We start from the raw sequence: 19073 nt of genomic DNA, 5'->3' as shown, positions 1-19073 counted from the left end.
AGTCAGGATTTGGCCCAGAAGTTGATTGACAACATGCCAGGGTGAATTGCAGAGGTCTTGATAAAGAAGGGCCAACACTGTAAATATTGACTCTTTGCATAAACTTAATGTAATTGTCAATAAAAACCTTTGAAACTTATGAAATGCTTGTAATTATACTTCAGTATACCAGAGAAACATCTGGCAAAAAGATCTAAAAACACTGAAGCTGCAAACTTTGTGAAAACCAATACTCATTCTCATTTTTTTGGCCATGAGTGTATAGGTGTTCAGATAAGGCAACCTAAAGCCAATGGAACATAAAATACACAAGTCACATATTAAAATAAATCATTCAGTTTCTACTCATTCAAGCAATAAAAAATCACAAGATGATCTCTGTGACAGTCCACCTCCAGACAGGGTGCCAGTCCAATGTAGGACACACTCATACCGTGTCCATTTCAAAGAACCAATCATCCTAACATTTGATTTGGAAGAAAGTTTGAGTACCCATTGAAACTGCAGATGGATGATGGGAGACAGTGGCCAGCAGAGGACTTGAGCTCACACTCATGGAGCTATGAAGGCTAAAGAGCGAAGTGCTGAATAAAACGTTAGCTGCATCATCTCAGTACAAGGCACCCTGATAAGAGCTGAAGGTGAAACGATCATCAAATTTTTCTTTCTTTCTTTCTTTCTTTCTTTCTTTCTTTCTTTCTTTCTTTCTTTCTTTCTTTCTTTCTTTCTTTCTTTCTTTCTTTCTTTCTTTCTTTCTTTCTTTCTTTCTTTCTTTCTTTCTTTCTTTCTTTTTCTTTCTTTCTTTCGTGGAGTTTGCAGATTCTCCAATCTGCCCATCCTGGGCTGGTTCATTCCTTGCATACAGTGCTGCAGGAATTGGCTTCAGCCCTTGTAATCCCAACTTGGATTATGCAGGTTTGATAATGTTGTCTTTGAATTTGATCTAACCTGACCTTCTGCCATCTAACAAGACAATAAGAATTAGTGACCAGATGTGAACTTGAGAGAGCCATGAGATCTGACTGCACAGTGAGAATCAGTGACCACATCTGAACGTCTGATATCTCTGGTGTCTGACCTCATGCTTAAAATTAGAGGATGGACCTGACCTTCTGAGTTTTGTTGGATTTGATCATACAGGGGGGAGGTGTGACTACAATCTTTTAAGCTGTCTGGAATCCGACAGTTAGAATAAGGGACCACACAGAACCTACTGAGCTCTGTTAGATCTTATTATAGAGTGAGACTTTGTGACCACACTTGGCCTTATCAGACCAAGCAATAGCCGTTAGTGACCAGGCTGGACATTTTGAGACTCTTGAGGTCTGTCCACACTGTATTTGTGACCTTTTTTGAGATCTGGCTCAAATCATAATTAGTTACCAAAGCTAACCATCTGAGCTCTAGGGGATCCGACCACATAGTAAGAATTAGTGACCAGGCTTTCTGAACACTTTACAATACAATCATAAGTCAAAGTTAGTAACTGATCCTAAACTGTTGAGTTATTTGGCACTTGACCACACAGAAAATAATGATGATCAGAATAAAACTCAGCAGTAAGGCGCATAAAGTGAGCAGAAGTGAAACAGCCTGTGACTGACAAAGCGAGCCATGGTGAAGCAGACAGCATGCCTGTCACCAAACAGAGGTGGACAGTGCTCTTTAATTGATGTGTATTTGTGTTGCTCTTGTTGCTTTTGTTTAATAATCATTTAAAAGATTAGCAGCAACAGCCCCAGCTGGCTTGTGCCCTGGAGACACCTCTCAGTCAGCTTCAGCGTTAATGGAGTCATCTCCAGAGAAAAGGTTTCACAAACCATCTGGGCTCGCAAATGCTTCCAAAACTGGTGTCTGGGAATGACCATTTTACTTCCCCCGGGGGGATCCTTTTGGTCGTCTTGTAGTGCAAGCAAAAACACCAAACAAGTATTAGATTGCACACAAGCAGCTGGTGGCTTTGCACTCCGGACGGTGATGCAGAAGTAAGTGTCACCCCCTTGACCCTCTCCACAATCAGTCCTCCTGGGGACCCTCTTGAAGATGGGCAAGGCATTTTCAAGTCCTCTGTCTGTGTTTTTAATGTCTGGGACAGAAAATAAATGACAATAAATTTTGAAGCAGTACCCAGACCTGACCAGGTGAGTTCTTTGGGAATTGTCCATAGAGCGACATTAACTTGATGAGCTCTCAAAGATGTGGCAAGATGTAGCTGCGGCTGCAGTCAAGTTAATGCTTTGGGTCACATGGCAATTTAAACACGAGAACCGAACTGTTGACCGTGTAGAGCAAACTTTTATCTCCTGGCTTATAAAGCTGCTTGGTAGAGCAGCTTTTCCAAGCTTGTAAGATTTGCCCGCAGAGTGAAGCTCAAGGCCCATTTATACTTAGCAAATCTATGTTGCTGAGAGAGTCCACTAGGGTGTCAATGATGTAGTTATCTCAGATAGGCCCTCACGTCGATGACTGCATGCCTCCAGAATTTTATAACTATGTGGTCTTGTGCGCGTTGACTACGCATATGCTTGACAAGAAAACATGGGTTAATCTGAGGAACAGTTGTGTGAAATGCCGCTATCCACACCTATACAAACATGCACACATTCATGGGGAGATCTTCTAGACCTGGCCGAAGTTGAAGGTTTCAGCAATTCTTGTAAGACTGATATGTAAAGACAAAGAAAAAAACTTTGGGGTGAAAGCTATGGGATTCTTTAACCATGAAGTGTTGTGCACTGAACAATTGTACTTTAAACAGACCAGGGTACACGTCCATTGTGCACAAGCGCATCTTCACCTGTCTATGCCTGAGTATAAATGGGCCTCTAGTGATCATGGTTGATCCACTAAGTTGTTTCAAATCTGACCACATAGCAAGAAGGGCTGAGCATACAGCATCTGTCCTGTTGTGAGAATAATAATCAGATTTTCTGATTAAGTCTGAACTGCACAGCTTTAAGAGACCTAAAGGCAACGTCTTGTGGAACAATTTGGCAGCTAACCATAGAGTGAGAAGTAAAGACTGAGATTAACCTGATAAAATCCCAAAATGGGACCCCATGGAGAAAGTTTGTACAGACCCATCCCATGACTCCATGGTGAAAAATATCCAAACAGACTTATCCCCTGCCTAGTTTTCTGAGATCTTTCAATTTTGATGGACTTGGTTACCATGCCGGACCATCTTTTGAAAGGTGCTTATCACATTTGTCCTATCAGGCTTACCAACTTGTGACCAAAAGGTGTGATTTGACAATTAAACCTGAACTACTAGGCACCCTGGGAAGTGAGCACAAGGTAGAAAAAAACAGTAATTGAGTTAAACTGGATGAACCCTCTTAGAGATGTGACCTCATGGTCAAAACCGGTGACCAGCTCTGCCCCGTTGAACCTTGGGAGATAAACCTGTCCTGCTGAGCTCAAAGAAGTCGGACTCCATGGCTGAAGGCAGTGACGGGGAGAATTTAAAGTGGCCAGCAGATTAAATGAAGCAAGTGGAAACGGTCAAATCGATTCATCCACTTTTATTAGCAAAAACAAAACACCATGCTCATTTTTAACATAAGTTAAGATCCCATCATTTGAAAACCTTTTGGATCAAATAAAAAGTGCAATTATTTACATAACAGTTCACTGCAGCAAATGATTCCATTAATTAATTTCTACAACTTTATAAACAAAACAAAAACATAGAAACAGGAAATAATTTAAAAAAGAAAAAAAACATAAAACTAAATAATTTAAAAAAGAGTTAGGCAGAGCAATAATAAAAACCTATTCTTAGGACGCAGATAAATATATTCCTTTTTAATTTTAATTGTAAACAAGTTTATAACATTAGAACATATTTAAATAGCTTTAAACCCAACTGGTCTCGAGTACGCATTACGATTATTTTTTCTTTTTTTTTGGATGAAATACAGACTGAAAGGCGATTTAAAAAAAAAATAAAAATAAATAAAATAAAAAGGAAAAAGAGGAAACACCCAGAAACACCATTCTGTCCTACATCGATGTGCCTTGACTGGCCCGTGTCCTTCAAAGACGAGCGTTTTGGCAGCCTGTGGGTCTGCTCTGCTTCCTCTTGTGCTGTGGCTGTTCTAGTTGGTGACGTGGGAGTGGAAGGGTCGCTGCTGCACTCTGAGCTGCTTGGGTAAATGTGTGTAGTGTGTGCGCAAGAGGACACTTCCTAAATGTTTATGGAGATGAGTATTACAGCCAGGACAAAGAGGATACCCGCAGAACTGTTTAATGGTGGCACCAATTCCATTTTTTTTTTTTAGCTCAGGCACATTTACTTGGAGGTTCACTAGTGAACCAAGCTTGGAACATCTCATGAAAGCTGACTCCTGCATTGGAAAAGATGTCGGGAGTTATTATTTATGTGACATGACACGTAACTCGCAAATGATAAAGTGAAACATGAGGAAAGTATGACCACATGTTTTTCACGTTGCAAGATGGAGGACGTGTGGGCATAGGCCCTGTGTAGGAGTCACATCAACGCAACATATCTCAAGCAATGTCTCCTGTCTCCATTATAGCTGAACAGGTGCTACCATGTGATGATGTGGAGGACCCAACAATATTAAATGGGCTTTCTAAATAGGAACGGGCAATAGGCAGTTCTTTCAGCATGTCTGGAGTTTGGACACACGCTTATACTGAGTGGCTCTGCTTAAAAGGCACAAAACAAGTGAATCTGCTACATGAAGGTCTGTGGTTCAAGACATTTGATCGTTACAACTGATTAGTCAACATTGAGACAAGTTGAGACAAAATCACCTTAGCACCAAGACAATTAAGTTAGAAGCAAATGGCTAAATGCAGACCCCACCAGTGCAGTGGACCAGAAAAGTAGGTTGAGGCAGCAATTTACCAGTGGATTTACCAGATTCGTTGTTTGGTGTCAATTTTTGGAGTAAATGCAAGTTCTTTTTTTTTTTTTGAATTTCTGTCTTCAGGGTTTACCTGTATACAAGCCAGAAGCAGCATGACATTTGGGTAATGCCAAGGAAAAAAACTGAACGTGAATATCTTCACCACTCACACAGTCTCAGGATGGGGAACAGATGGAGTCTTAAGTGTTAGGAAGAAAAAAAATAATAACCACGTAAGAAAGGTTTGTTATGCAGAAAGTGTGAATGAGCAAAGCACACTCAATGATTATCTTCCTGCAAGGCAGAGAAAAAGCTCGCTTTACTCGAAAACCAAAGGCCCCTCAGTTTTCACAGATGACAGGCACTTACACCTGAGAGGAAAAATGCCAGGTCTGGTGGACATGTCCATCCGCAATATGTAATGGGAGCAGCACCAAGACGTGCCTCCCTACTGTGGATGGGGTGATGGCAACTGATGCTTGCCTTTGGCGTTGCCTTTCCGCTCAGCCTCAGGTGGCCAGGATGGCAGATGCCAATCTTAAGCTCTCTGAGGTGCTGCTGGTATAAAACATAGATGGGGCAATGGCTTCTTATAGTCTGTTTAGGCCAAACTCTCTTGCACCTCCAAATGATGAGAGCATCTTTTTCTCACTCTATTGTTAAGGTCTGCTCTGAGGACTTCTAAATGGCTTTCCAATGCAACCAGAGGTGTAAACGGGCCCTGATCTTGAGCTGGATAGAGGTTTGGGTCCTCCTCTCACCAAACAGCTGCAGAGCAGGGCCATCTTAACGCATGGGCACGCTGGGCAGTTGCCCGGGGTCCCCATGCTAATCTATGTATGTTGTGACTTGATGAGTGGTCGTGTAGGTACGGGCCCCAGTGCACTGCTTTGCCTGGAGGCCTGTAATGTTGCAGCAGAGGTGTGCTGACCATCACACATAGGGAGCTGCACTACACACTGAGAAGAAGGCTGAAGTAGGGGAACATGGTGGGGCGGATATCTGTCCTATGTGCAAATGACTTTACAGGCAAACTCCTGCTGATATGCTGTCGCAATCATCGAGGGCAGTGGTACCCAAGTTCAGTCCTGGAGGACCACCGTGGCTGCAAGTTTTTGTCAAAACCTCTTTCACAATCAGTCAGCCATTTTACCTTGAACTGGCCTCATTGTTTAATTAGCTAGTCTTTTATTTTTTCTTCTCTTATTCCGCATTCAGAAAAGAACAGTAGTATGAGATTTCCATTTATAATAAATTTTGAAACATCTGAATCTTTGCCACACCACTTATCTCTCTCTATCATTTTCCTATTAGACATCTTTTATGCTCCCTTAATCGCATTCTAATAATGGCAGTTAACAATGAATAAGGCAGACACCAGAACAGACAACACAGAATGGTGACAGGCTGCAGGTACTTGAGTATCAGACCCATTAGTGTGCTCATTACTAAATAAATGCCAGGACATCTGGAAAACTGGAACGAAAATCACCATAAGGATGATGAAAATCTGAAAAATAAAGATTGTATCGCCATGTAACATGCGTAAATGTTTACTAATAGAAATTCAGAAACCCAGTTTTGTCTTTTTTGTAAGCACTGAGAGTGGGACATAAGAGCTTGTTTAATTATGTTAGGAGTTCAAGTAAAAGAAAAGCTGGTTGGGATGAAAACCTGCAGCCACAGTGGTCCGCTAGGACTGAACTTTGGAGCCCCTGATATATACGGCAAAGTGCTTAAATAAAGAATCGTGTCCACCTCCCTGACTCTTGGAATGAAACAATTGCACAGCAGCCAGTGAAACAACAAATTCACTCTTCTTCATACTCTCACAAAAGGGTCTAACAAAAGTCCAGCAGGAGTTCAGTCTGTCCATGTTGAGTGTCGGGGACAGCAATAGTACCAGACACACAGTCACGCTGGATGTATTCTAATGCTACAAATTAACGTAGGGATGGCTGGTGGGCAGTGGGGGATTTGTTTTCCCCTTTATAATTAGACATCACTTGACACGGTGAACGTTTACAGCCTTAACACAACTGGATGTTTGCCATTTCTTTTACAAGAACAAAAAATGAATAACAAAAAAATGAAGGCAAAATGTTCACCTACTCACTGTAATGAAACAGTCAACTATTTCAAATTCTTAATTTGGAAAAAAATAAATAAATAAAACAGACAATTGGTTTAATAAAAAACAGCATGAAAAAGCAGTGGATCCTATTTTAATGAAAGCTTCAATCCCAGTATGAGTGGATGTGCATCTGAGCAGGAGTGTGCCTGTCCAAGGTAGAACCCATCTTGCATATAACGCTGTGCTGTGTAACGGAATATGGGGGCTCAGAAAAACAAAATGGGAGGATCAAAGTATCCAGACTGATACACCAAAAACAACCCACGGACACTCTAAACTCATTTTACCATTACAGCAAAAAATATGTTTTTTCTACCCATGTTCAGAGCCTATTCTAAGTGGTTTAGGGCCCCACTCTTGGTTGTTTTACATACCAATTAATAATTCATGTAAGTTTGTAAATACACTGGAAAGGCAAACCACTGAAAATTCTAGGTAATCATTTTCTTTCGCATTTTATCTTAAAATGTTTCAAATTTTCCTAATCCAATAATTTCTGTCCAGCGTCCCCCCAACCTTTGCGCTTTTCAAGTTTCACAGCCCCTTGGTGTCGGAAATTATTTTCTAATTCATTAACCTTCAATTGAACAGGGAGGAGCAGATGGATGTGAAATGCAGCAAGCAGCTCGTATGTGCCACCCTGAGCTTGGGAGGGGCACAGCGGGTGAAGAAGCAGCCTCTAAAGGTCTGGCGCTTTTCTTTGGCAGCTGGTGTCTCCGACTTTCTGTAAACAGTGTTTCACCCCCATCCTTCCCCTTACCACTTTTTCCTTCGCACACATTTCTGGGCACATCCTGAAGCCTTCATGTCACACTGATGGTGATTTCCTTGGCACAAATCTGTCCATACAGAAAGCAGTCCACCTCTTACATTAAAAAAAGAGAGAGAGAGAGAGATGACCAAATTGTCCACAAATCTGCCTCTGGCTGCTCAGGCCTGTTTTGAGCCAAGTCTACCAAACTAATCACAAAATAAAAGCCCACAGGACACAGTAGCTTTGAAATGACACTGGGCCAAAAGTGTGCATCACCCTGACAAAAAAAGATAGAAAAACGAAAAGGCTGGCCCATCGCACAACTCCTGGAATGTTTGCCAAGTCGTGGCTCCTCATCACTGCTACAGGCTCGCCCAGGCGGATCCGGGCCCAGGGCTTCTTTACACTTATTATTATTATTATTATTATTGTTGCGTTTTTTTTATTTTCTTAATATGGCACATTCCTGTTTTATTTCCAGCGAGGCTGCTACACCTTAGACCTCAACTGCTACCAGACATTAGGTTGATGGCTTGTTCCAGCTTGTGACGTAGTTTGTGCTTCCGGCAGTAGACATCTCTGTCTAAGGCAGTCAGAATCTGTTTGGGTGGGAAGTAGAGATAAAGAAAATGGTCAGAGTTACCCAGTACAGACAGACAGACAGACAGACAGACAGACAGACAGACAGACAGACAGACAGATAGATAGATAGATAGATAGATAGATAGATAGATAGATAGATAGATAGATAGATAGATAGATAGATAGATAGATAGATAGATTTTAAAGGCACTATATAAGATAGATAGATAGATAGATAGATAGATAGATAGATAGATAGATAGATAGATAGATAGATAGATAGATAGATAGATAGATAGATAGATAGATAGATAGATAGATAGATAGATTTTAAAGGCACCATATAAGATAGATAGATAGATAGATAGATAGATAGATAGATAGATAGATAGATAGATAGATAGATAGATAGATAGATAGATAGATTTTAAAGGCACTATATAAGATAGATAGATAGATAGATAGATAGATAGATAGATAGATAGATAGATAGATAGATAGATAGATAGATAGATAGATAGATAGATAGATAGATAGATAGATAGATTTTAAAGGCACTATATAAGATAGATAGATAGATAGATAGATAGATAGATAGATAGATAGATAGATAGATAGATAGATAGATAGATAGATAGATAGATAGATAGATAGATAGATAGATAGATAGATAGATAGATAGATAGATAGATAGATAGATAGTACTTTTAATTATTTTCTCTTCTAATACCTTCAAGGTGTCTAAAATCCATAACTGAGCCTGCTCTTTTAAGTTGTTAGATGATTTGGTGGGACTTTCTAGAAGTGATGCTACCAGCCCAGCACACCGTAGCACACAAATTCCCACTAATCATCACAGAGCTGCAGAAGATGTGAAGGATGTCTCTATCCACATTTAAGGAAGAAAGTCTCCTAAGTAAAAGAGCCTGCTCTGACCTTTCTTATATAGTTTCCTCTGTGTTACAAGACCAGTATTACCTGTCCAGTATTGGAAGTGAGACCGACAGCACAATACTAGCATAATGGATACACAATGGCAGCTGTCGTAGGCTACACTAGCACAGCAGTCAGTACTGGGAATTGTGGTGGACGGTGGTGCCCTGCTAGACTGCTGGATACTATATCATGACATTATATCAGCACAGTGATTATTATGGAGGCATACATAAGACAGTAATACATCAGCTCAGTTGGATATTCAGTAGAAAGTTTCAGGCCAGCACACAATGCTCAAAAGTAGAACATTAAAAACTCAGCCAAATATTAGAAATTCAGCCCAACAAAGCTCGGCAATCCTATTCATTTAATTCCTCCAAAGCAACATCAAGTTGAGTTTTGAATGCCCCTAGAGTCCTACTGTCTACTTCATTTATTTCATGTGTCTCTAGTTCTCTGTGTGAAGAAAAACTTTGTAGCATTTGTGTGAAATTTAGCTTTAACAAGTTTCCAGCTGCGTTCCTCTGCTGTTGTTAAATTCATTCTAAAGTAACAACCTGCATCCACTGTACAAACTCCTTTTGTATTTTTAAACACATCAATCATGTCACCCCTTAATCTTTGTTTGCTTAACTTAAAAAGGTTCAGCTCCTCAGTCTTTCCTCATATCTCATCCCCTGCAGTCCTTGAATCAACCTAGTTGTTCTTCTCTGGACTTTTTCTACTGCTGCTTTGTCTGTTTTGGAGTTTGGAAACCAACACTGCACACAGTACTCTAGGTGAGGCCTCAGCTTTGACATGCTATCCTTCTTAAAAGGCTTCTGAGCACTGCCTAGTGGTTGATGGTGCTGAGTCCACTATGACTCCTAACTCCTTCTCATAAGGTGTACTTTCGATTTTCAGACTTCCCATTGTGCATTCAAACCTAAGATTTTTATATCCCACATGTAATACTTTACATTTACTTAAATTAAATTTCATCTACCACAAATGTTCAAGCCTGTATGCTGTCCAAGTTACTCATGTAATGATTCAATGGATTCCAGTTTATCTGCTAATCCTCCTAGCTTGGTATCATCTGCACACTTAACCGGCTTGTCATTCATATTCCCATGAAGGTCATTTATATATATTAAAAATAGCAGCGGTCCTAGCACTGACCTTTGAGGGGCACAACTTGCAAAAAAGGCCCTCTGCTCTCTATGTATTAATACATTTTACATACATTTATGTGCTACACCTGAACTCCCATTTCTTTAGTTTGATACTGGAACATGTGGCAGTGTGGTCAATATTGGGAAGTGCGGAAAAGAACACAATACCAGCACCAGATCCTGCCATGGGAGCCACACACTCAGAATCCTCAATACCATGATATGTGTCAGATAAAGGTGCACCAATAATACCCATTGTATGGAATGGGCATTGCACTGGCATGTGATAATTTTTGGGAACTTTGGTAGAAATTACTACTCTAGGAAAGTAGTGTGGCTATAGGGATGCACTCCATACTAACCCAATACTCAAAGTAAAGGGATGTGTGATGGGGTGAACCACACCAGCGGCCTATTTGATGCTATGATGTGTGGCACACTGGAGTTCACAGCACAAAACGCTGTACTGGGACAAGTGACAGTGCAGAACCAGATATATGCCAGACAACACCAGGTTATGTGATAGACACGACCACACCAACACAATGCTTGCTATTAGAATGTGTGCTACGAAGTGTGCTCAGACAGTGCAGAACCAATCACAGATGTAGACTTACAGAGCAACTGTCCTCAGTTCTTGGACATGCAGTAACTACAGCCGCAACAGTACAGTTCTTGAAGCTCAAATGAGTGGTGGTTCCCCAGCAAAATGTTTAATATTTAAAAAATACAGTTCACTGCATAAAACGGCCTGTGCTGATGCCATACCAGTGAAGGACACTTACTTCTTCTCGGTACTTGCTGACATAGAAGTACAATTCATTGAGTGCACTCAAGGAGTTGAACTCATTGGCATGGAGACGAGACTGTTCCACCAGATAGGCGTCCATATCCTGGTCACTGATTGTCGGCATTTTGGCAATATCCCTGTAGTATCTGGGATTCAAGCAGAAGGCATAAAAACGTAAGTTCCAGTGGCCAGCAATTTCTCCTTGAGCAAATGTCACTACACTGTACTCACCTCTCTACCCAGGTCTTGTAATTTGGGATGTCCTTGGCATATAGCAGCTTGTTGGACGGCGAGTCTTTGCCCAGCCGGTGCTCTGAGGTAGAGCAAGAGTCCATGAATGTCTGCGCCACCACCGACAGGCATGCGTCCGTGATGCTGTTCTTGTGGATGTCAAAGACAAACTGAGGGTTTTTGATGACGTTCACCCAGAACCTTAGAGGCAAGCTGCAAAGTTAAAGGGTGACAGTGAAATTTGAGTGGACTTCTTGCGTTTTACTTTCACAGAGTTTTGTGCTGTGAGGTGGCATTTGTGTAAGCGGTAGAAATGAAGAGTTTTTTTTTTTTTTTTTTTAACTTTACTTTCTTTCTGTTTCCATCTTCAGCTCAGTTTGGAAAGCAAGTGACCCTTGTTATGGCTTCCGTAGCCTCTCACTGTCTAGTGTAGGGACATTTATCAATACATTCCTTAGTTGATGCAAGCTATTTTTTTTATTATTTTCACAGTGTTTGATAGTTTTAACAAAGAACTTCATGAATGTGGTTACTATAAAAGGCACAAAAATATTAAGGTAATAAGCATGTAAAATTCAACATTCTACTATTGTTTAAGAAACACATATAGGTGCAATGCATTTATCACAGATGAAGAATCAGTAAAAACCAGAAGATAGCAGATTCACATTCTTTGGGTTGAAATCTCTGGTGTATGTTTTCAAACAAAAACACAGAGACCACAGTGTAGAGGGTACAACAGTGACTGAGCTATTTAAGGAAATGAGAGATGAATAAAGTGGCACTTAAGAAATGTTCTCACTGAACTAGTGAAAGTGTCCTGACAGGTGGCATCTCCAACTAGTTAGGTATAGAAAGGCACTTAAGAAGTGTATGAGATCTTCACCAAAACTGTGACTTACCACTAATATAAACAGAGATCTTTACAATAGCCAGCATGCCATCCACACTGTTCACAAGCTGCTCTCTTTTCTACTGTTTTCCAGATGGCACTGCATCTTCAAAGCTCGGGCATCAATGTTCAGAAGCAGCTTTAATGCTCAGGTGGTATGTGTGACAAGTAATCAAAACTGCTGTATGCTGTGTCATGGGACCCTGGCCGGGACGCCTCTTCACTGGGAGGACCGGGGGAGCAAGCCTGGTCAGGAGAGTACCTCTCCTGGAATGTTAGATGGGTTGCAACGGTGCCTCAGACTCCCACAGGGCTTCATGAGAGTTGGAGTTGGATATAGCCCTGTTGGGATATGGGGGAGGGGACCCACCAGGGGGTGCTGCAGCTGCTCCTGAGTCCATATGGGTGGTTCTTTCATCACACCCGGAAGTGCTGCCAGAAGTAGGTCATCAAGCATCTGAAGCACTTCCAGGTAATGTATAAAAGGAGCCAGCAGACACTACTCGGGGAGCCAGAGTCAGGAGGAGGGAGATGAAGCTTGCCGAGAAGGAGTGGAGGAGAAAGAGAGAAAGAAGAAGAAGAAGAGAATATTGTGTGGTATTGTGCTTTTGAGAATGTGTTGTGTACTTGTGGGAACAGGGAAGACGTTGCCCACAAGTGAAGAAACAAAATAAAACCTGTGTGCTTTTATAAGTGTGCCTCCTGCGTCTGTCTGTGCCGGGTTGGGTGGCTGCCGTGCCCCCTACTGGTGTCACAACTGATTAAATGATGACTGACGTCGCTAGAAGAATCTCTGAAGATTGTATTTTTGCATTACATACTGCACTCCATTTAATAGCATTAATTGTTCTCTACATTGTACTGTATGTAGTGTTGTACACTGTGTACTATGCAAGTGCAATGCTTACGTAAACTTGTTATTTACTGTTATAATTTTTAATCTGTTAAACAGAGAATAAATGTTCTAATATGCAGTGTTCAGAATGGTAAACAAACCTTCAAAATGTAGCCTTTTGACCACTTTTGTATACTGGGGTTAGTTAAAGCCTACATACTACAATTAACTACTTATGCCTTAATTTGAAATAATGCAAATCTACTAACAAAGAGAATTTTTAAAAAATCATAGAAATACATAGATATTGAGTTCTTCAATTAAATTAAATTAAGCTTTGGTTGCAAATGTAGGGATCCTAGAATCAGCCTTAATAAAAGGATACGTGTCTGCGTGTCCATTTGGTTGCTATGTCTCTGTCATTCCAATAGATGGAGCATCACAACCATTAACACTGCTTTTGCGATCCCATACCAAATGGCACATAACAGAGACAGGCATTGAATGATGCACTGAAAATGTTAATGCTGAGATTTATATTGATTACTTAGATTTAAACCCATCTTAGACAGGTAGTACAGCTAGTAAAAGGATAAAGGTCTGTGTGTCCTGTCTCTGTCATACCAAAAGATGGAGCACCATAAATATTTTTAGTAATAAAATTAATTGCATTTGTTATTTCAAAAGATGGTGAATCACAACCATTAACACTGCTTTTGCGATCCCATACCAAATGGCACATAACAGAGAAATATGCATTGTATGGTGCGCTGCAGACGCTACTGCTGAAGGTCTACATTGATTACTTAAATTTCAACCCATCTTAAACAGGTAGTAGAGCTACTCATACAGATAATTTATGTATTATATGTACTGTATTGTACGATGCACTGCAAATGTTAATGTTGAGATTTTCATTGATTACTTAGATTTCAACTCATCTTAGACGGGTAGTACAGCTAGTAAAAGAGTAAAGGTCTGTGTGTTCATCCGCTTGCCATGTGTCTGTCATACCAAAAAATATAGCATCATATATATTTTTATTAATAAAATTAATTGCATTTGTCATTTGAATAGATGGTGCATCACAGCACCAACACTGCTTTACGAATCCCATACCAAATGGCACATAACAGAGAAATATGCATTGTATGGTGCACTGCAGATGCTACCACTGATGGTCTACATTGATTACTTAAATTTCAACCCATCTTAGACAGGTAGTAGAGATACTCATACAGATAATTTAATGTGGTTCCCAATTTTCTGAATGCTTTACCAAGCTCATTGCCAAGAACTTTCAGAAAGCTCAGCTACATGTTCAAAAAGTACATAGTAGTGCATTAATTGAGGATACTCCTCATACACTGAGGCACTCTAGTATTGATGTCACTGCTAGCCTTCATAATATAAACACCTCAGGCATTTCAACAGAGTGATCAAAAAACTGTCTGTCCTCTTTTGTAAATAAATCTTAACAAAAAACATAAATTAAGAGTTTGAGTTGCAGGTAGCAAAAGTGTACCTGCTGTACTTTACATTGTCATATATTTTATATGTTAATAAGGAGAGCTAAGCTTTTAAGTTGATGGCTTATTAGGAAAATTTCCAAAACAAATGTAGAAATATTATTAAAATGAGCAAAATAGGCACATAAAAGAAAGCAAACTCCAAAGGACCATCAGATGGCTGACTTCACTTTCTCATAAAAAACCTGCTTCTCAATTGTTTTCTTCTTATATCCCTTATCAAGAAACTGATCATATTATCGCTTCTGCAAGGATCGTGAAATCAGCATTAATAATTGCCTGTAAGGAAGGCTGTGCTGGAGAGAAGGCGAATGAAACTCATCTGCACTGTGAATGGAATATATTGCTCGTATCAAGATGTCATAGAGAAGTCACATTTAGACACCATCACCTCCAAGAATGGTACTGAAGATGAATATGAGGAAAAAATGAAACAAAATGGAATGTAACCTCACAGTAAATACGGGTCACGTGTCTAATGAAACAAACTTCAACCAATTTAACATCCGATACGTAAGATGATTATCATTATTATATAAAAATGAAAAAAAGTTTTCACAAATAAATTACCATAATTAGCCATCGCAGATAAGCCCACACCTAATTATGAGACAGTTCCTTCATGGGTATATTCTCATGCACTACATTTGAATGTATCTAAGAAGCATGGATCCGCATAACGGCCTGGTGGTAAACACTGGTGTCTCACAGCTCCAGGTGGCTGGGTTCAAATACCAGTCTATTCTCTTTCTATGTGGAGTTTGTATGCTCTCCCTGTGTGTGGGAGTGTAACCTGTAACAGAAAAGCTTGTCTTCTTAAGCTGTGCTCGAAGTTTCTGGGAGAGGCTCTGAACAGCATTGACTGTGTATATGAAATGAATTAATGAATAATGAATGATACTTATGTACAGGATGAAAGCCTGTGTGTAATAAAGCAAATGCAATTTTTCTTAAGAAATAAGTTTAAAAGTTATTTAATGAGTGATTCACTTTTTGCTTTTTGGATTCAGCATGCATTCTGTACCTTAATGATGTTTGTAAAAAAAAAAAGAAATCTATTCCCCACCTCATTAGAGAAATCTCTCCTTGCTTGTTTTATTTTTTACCGAATTCTTTCCTTTTCTTTTTAACAAAGAACATTAAACAATTAATGATTTAATTAAGTAATTAATTACATTTCTACAGCACTTTTCTAACCTACTCAAAGCACTTTACATAGACAGTGGGAAACCACTTCAACCACCACCAATGCGTAGCATCCACCTGAATGATGTGATAGCAGCCATTCTTGTGCCAGTATGTTCTCCACATGTTAGCTATTAGGTGGTAAAGGTGTGACAGTGATATTCAGAGACAGGAGATGATTCAGGAGCCAGAATGACCAGGCTGTCATGGGTAATTTAGCCAGGACATTGGGAAGTGCCCTATTCCTTTTGAAAGATGCTCAGAGATCTTTTATGAAAACAGAGAGACAGGACCTTGGTTTCACATCTCATTCAAAAGATGGCACCAAATATACAACAGAGTTTCCCCATCAATGCTCTGCGTTATGGGATCCTCACATAGAGCACATGGTAAGTACTCCCTGCCTGCCTCACCAACACATCTTCCAGCAGCAACCCAAGCTTTTTTCTAGATGGCCTTCCAACCAAGTACTGGCCAGACCCAAACATGCTTAGTTTCAGGTGGATTACCTTATCTGAAGTGCATGTGGTAAGGCTGCTGGCTATTACTAACAACTGAAAGACATTATATATGTTGAACCAATCTGTGTTTCTCTCTAAACATTAGCCTAATTACAGATTTACATGATTCTTTAAGACTTCCTAAATGGAAGGCCACTAGACAAAGAAGTGCATGCATGGACATACACAGCATTAGTAAAGATGCCACCTACCAGTTGCTTTTCCAGGTGTGCCGTACATCGGGGTCACTGATTTGGCGCTTGTCAGCCTGCTCGTCTAGAAAGTCAAACATGTACTTGATTGCAAGAGGAAGGGCACTGCCCCGGTGCGCCGTACTAAAGACTGTCTCAAAGAGGTCGTCCACAAATTTCTGCAGTGTCCCCTAAGACAGAAATAAAAGACCCCCCCCTTTCTGTTAATGCTTACTCCTTACTAATGCTCAAAAGATGAAGAAAAAAACACACTTCTGAACTCTTCCTCATAGTCATCCTGTCCAAGAAACACTGTCATCCCAAATGAGCTCCTCTAACCAGCTATCACTCTCTCCCTTACCTCAAGAGTGCTCATCTAATCATCCCATCATTAACAACTCTGGCCTAAACAACACAGCTTCTCCTTGGTTCAGAACAGTCTTCAACTGTTCTGACCTGAAACTCACTCTTCTGATACTGCCATTTGCACCTGAAGCTACAAGATCCTCCCTATCTTGCCTCAAATCCCTCATTTTCTTCCTCATTCCTGCCATCTTCAGTTTCTCACCCTCTTCTTGACCCGATCACTGATTATAATTTTTCCTGCCACTTGTCCAATTGCACACCATGTTTGGTACCTTTGTTGCAAGCAGCCGTGTGAGGTAGATCTCGGACACCATCTTGCTGCCCCGGTCCCCTTCTCGGTGGTCTGAATGTTCATGATTTTTGACAAGATGCCACAATTTGGTGCCGGTTTCCTGGTCAGGTGTGATCATGGGTGCTCTTGACCGTAGACTATCAGGACTGCTGGATGTGCGTAGGAGACTTTCTAGAAAATGAAGTAAACAATAGCCCATTGAGAGGCTTGTGACTCCTGAGTTGCTTCATTGCACGCATATAGTAGCTATCCTTGCCCAGGACTGGGGCAGTGTTTGATGGACACTTGGGCCTTGGACTACTAAGCTCAGCATTTTGTTCACCTTAATGATTGCACTATGCCTGTCCACAGTGATGCCCCAGTATTCATCCAGTATGAGAATGGGAAACATACCGTATCGACTCAGGGAGCGTGTGAAGGTAAAAGAGTTGGCGATGTTGTATGCAGAAACCTGTTTCTGAACAAGGGCCACAAGCGATCCATCTGTCACCTAAATAGTCCAGAAAGAAAACACTTAAGTAAGAAAATTACCAAATACTTCATAACACAAACCTCAACAGGAGTGAAATGTCCGGCATGCTGGCCTCATGCATAGGATCCTTATGTCATTGTGTACACGTATCTACTGTACTATTTTCCATGCTGCCTGTACAAGTTACACCTATTTACATTAGATTTAATCTCCAATGTATCTGTTCAATTTCGAATCCTTTTTAGATTTATCATTAGTGATCTAACTGACAGCACTGCTTCTGCTGAGCATCCAAACTGAATGTCGCCAGTTAATGTGGACATTGTTTATATAAAGTAAATAAAAAGAACAGCTTCCTCCAAACTAAGCCCCACTTTTCATCTGTCATAAAGCAGAAGTGGATCATCATAACAAAAGCCATGGTGGAGTACACTGACTTTAAACAAGAAGTGATCCACAACTCCCAGCAAGTAATAGATACCAACCCAGAGTTTGGGGGGAGTGCCCTCAACATATTGTCCTTACAGACTGATATCAAGATAGCCCCTCATTTGATACAACAAGTTCAGACCCACTGCATGGTGTGCTACCATAATCCATCTACATTTGTCGATATGTGACAAGAGAGGAACTGAGTGGAGTTGCTACTTCTCTAGATTGAGAGTATCCGATTAGGATAGTTTTGGCATCAATGAGTGAGGATAACCCTTGATAACGTCTGCTGAGATAAGACTGAAGATACAATGAAGGGTTTATCCATTGAAGTTTCCCCAGAAAGGTACTGGAGACCAGGAAATCTGGCCTGCCCATGCCTGACAAGTACAATACAGCAAAAGGAATTGAGGAGAGAGATTTTAGAAAATGACTTAAAATCACAAAAATATAATACAATATATTTTGGATTTCTTAAAATGGAGCAAATAAAGGTTAACCAAATAGTACAAGACTGCATAGTGAGACCATGGTGAGGAGCAAATTGGGCTTTAAAACCTTGTCTACTAGGAAACCCTGACTGACATGTACACATTAAAAGAAAACCCCAAAACATTCATCTTCACTTTTAGCAGTGCAAAGGTGACCTTACAGAACATACCTGATAGTGCGCTAGAGTATTGAGCCTCTTCCAATCATTCTCAATTCGTGTGGTGACATCTTCATCCTGCAGAATTATCCGTGATAGTCGGCCCTGCCTCCATTCTGCGGAGAGAAGTACACAGTGAAATTCACAATCCCAAAAGCTTCACAATTAGTGGTATTCCAATAAATGAGACACTCACTACTGGACATCGTGTACACTTCAAGTAAATTTCCATAATGATGTTGTCATACATCTGTGCCTGAGGACCACCT

At 40.5% G+C, this 19073-nt stretch overlaps 1 protein-coding gene across 1 annotated transcript in view; it reads right to left on the bottom strand.

Annotated features, from left to right (window-relative positions):
• Nucleotides 1–3509: 3509 nt before the first annotated feature.
• The window catches only part of plxna3 (plexin A3), a 312944-nt gene continuing 297380 nt past the window's right edge, over nucleotides 3510–19073 (bottom strand). Inside the window, 7 exon segments of the mRNA XM_028813391.2 lie at nucleotides 3510–8367; nucleotides 11226–11376; nucleotides 11462–11674; nucleotides 16615–16784; nucleotides 17232–17422; nucleotides 17645–17741; nucleotides 18817–18920. Of these exon segments, the coding sequence (XP_028669224.1) occupies nucleotides 8272–8367; nucleotides 11226–11376; nucleotides 11462–11674; nucleotides 16615–16784; nucleotides 17232–17422; nucleotides 17645–17741; nucleotides 18817–18920 (1022 nt within the window). The 3' untranslated portion in view covers nucleotides 3510–8271.

This window comes from Erpetoichthys calabaricus, chromosome 11, assembly GCF_900747795.2.
Source record: "Erpetoichthys calabaricus chromosome 11, fErpCal1.3, whole genome shotgun sequence".
Lineage (NCBI taxonomy): Eukaryota > Metazoa > Chordata > Cladistia > Polypteriformes > Polypteridae > Erpetoichthys > Erpetoichthys calabaricus.
This window is presented reverse-complemented; position numbering and strand designations above follow the sequence as displayed.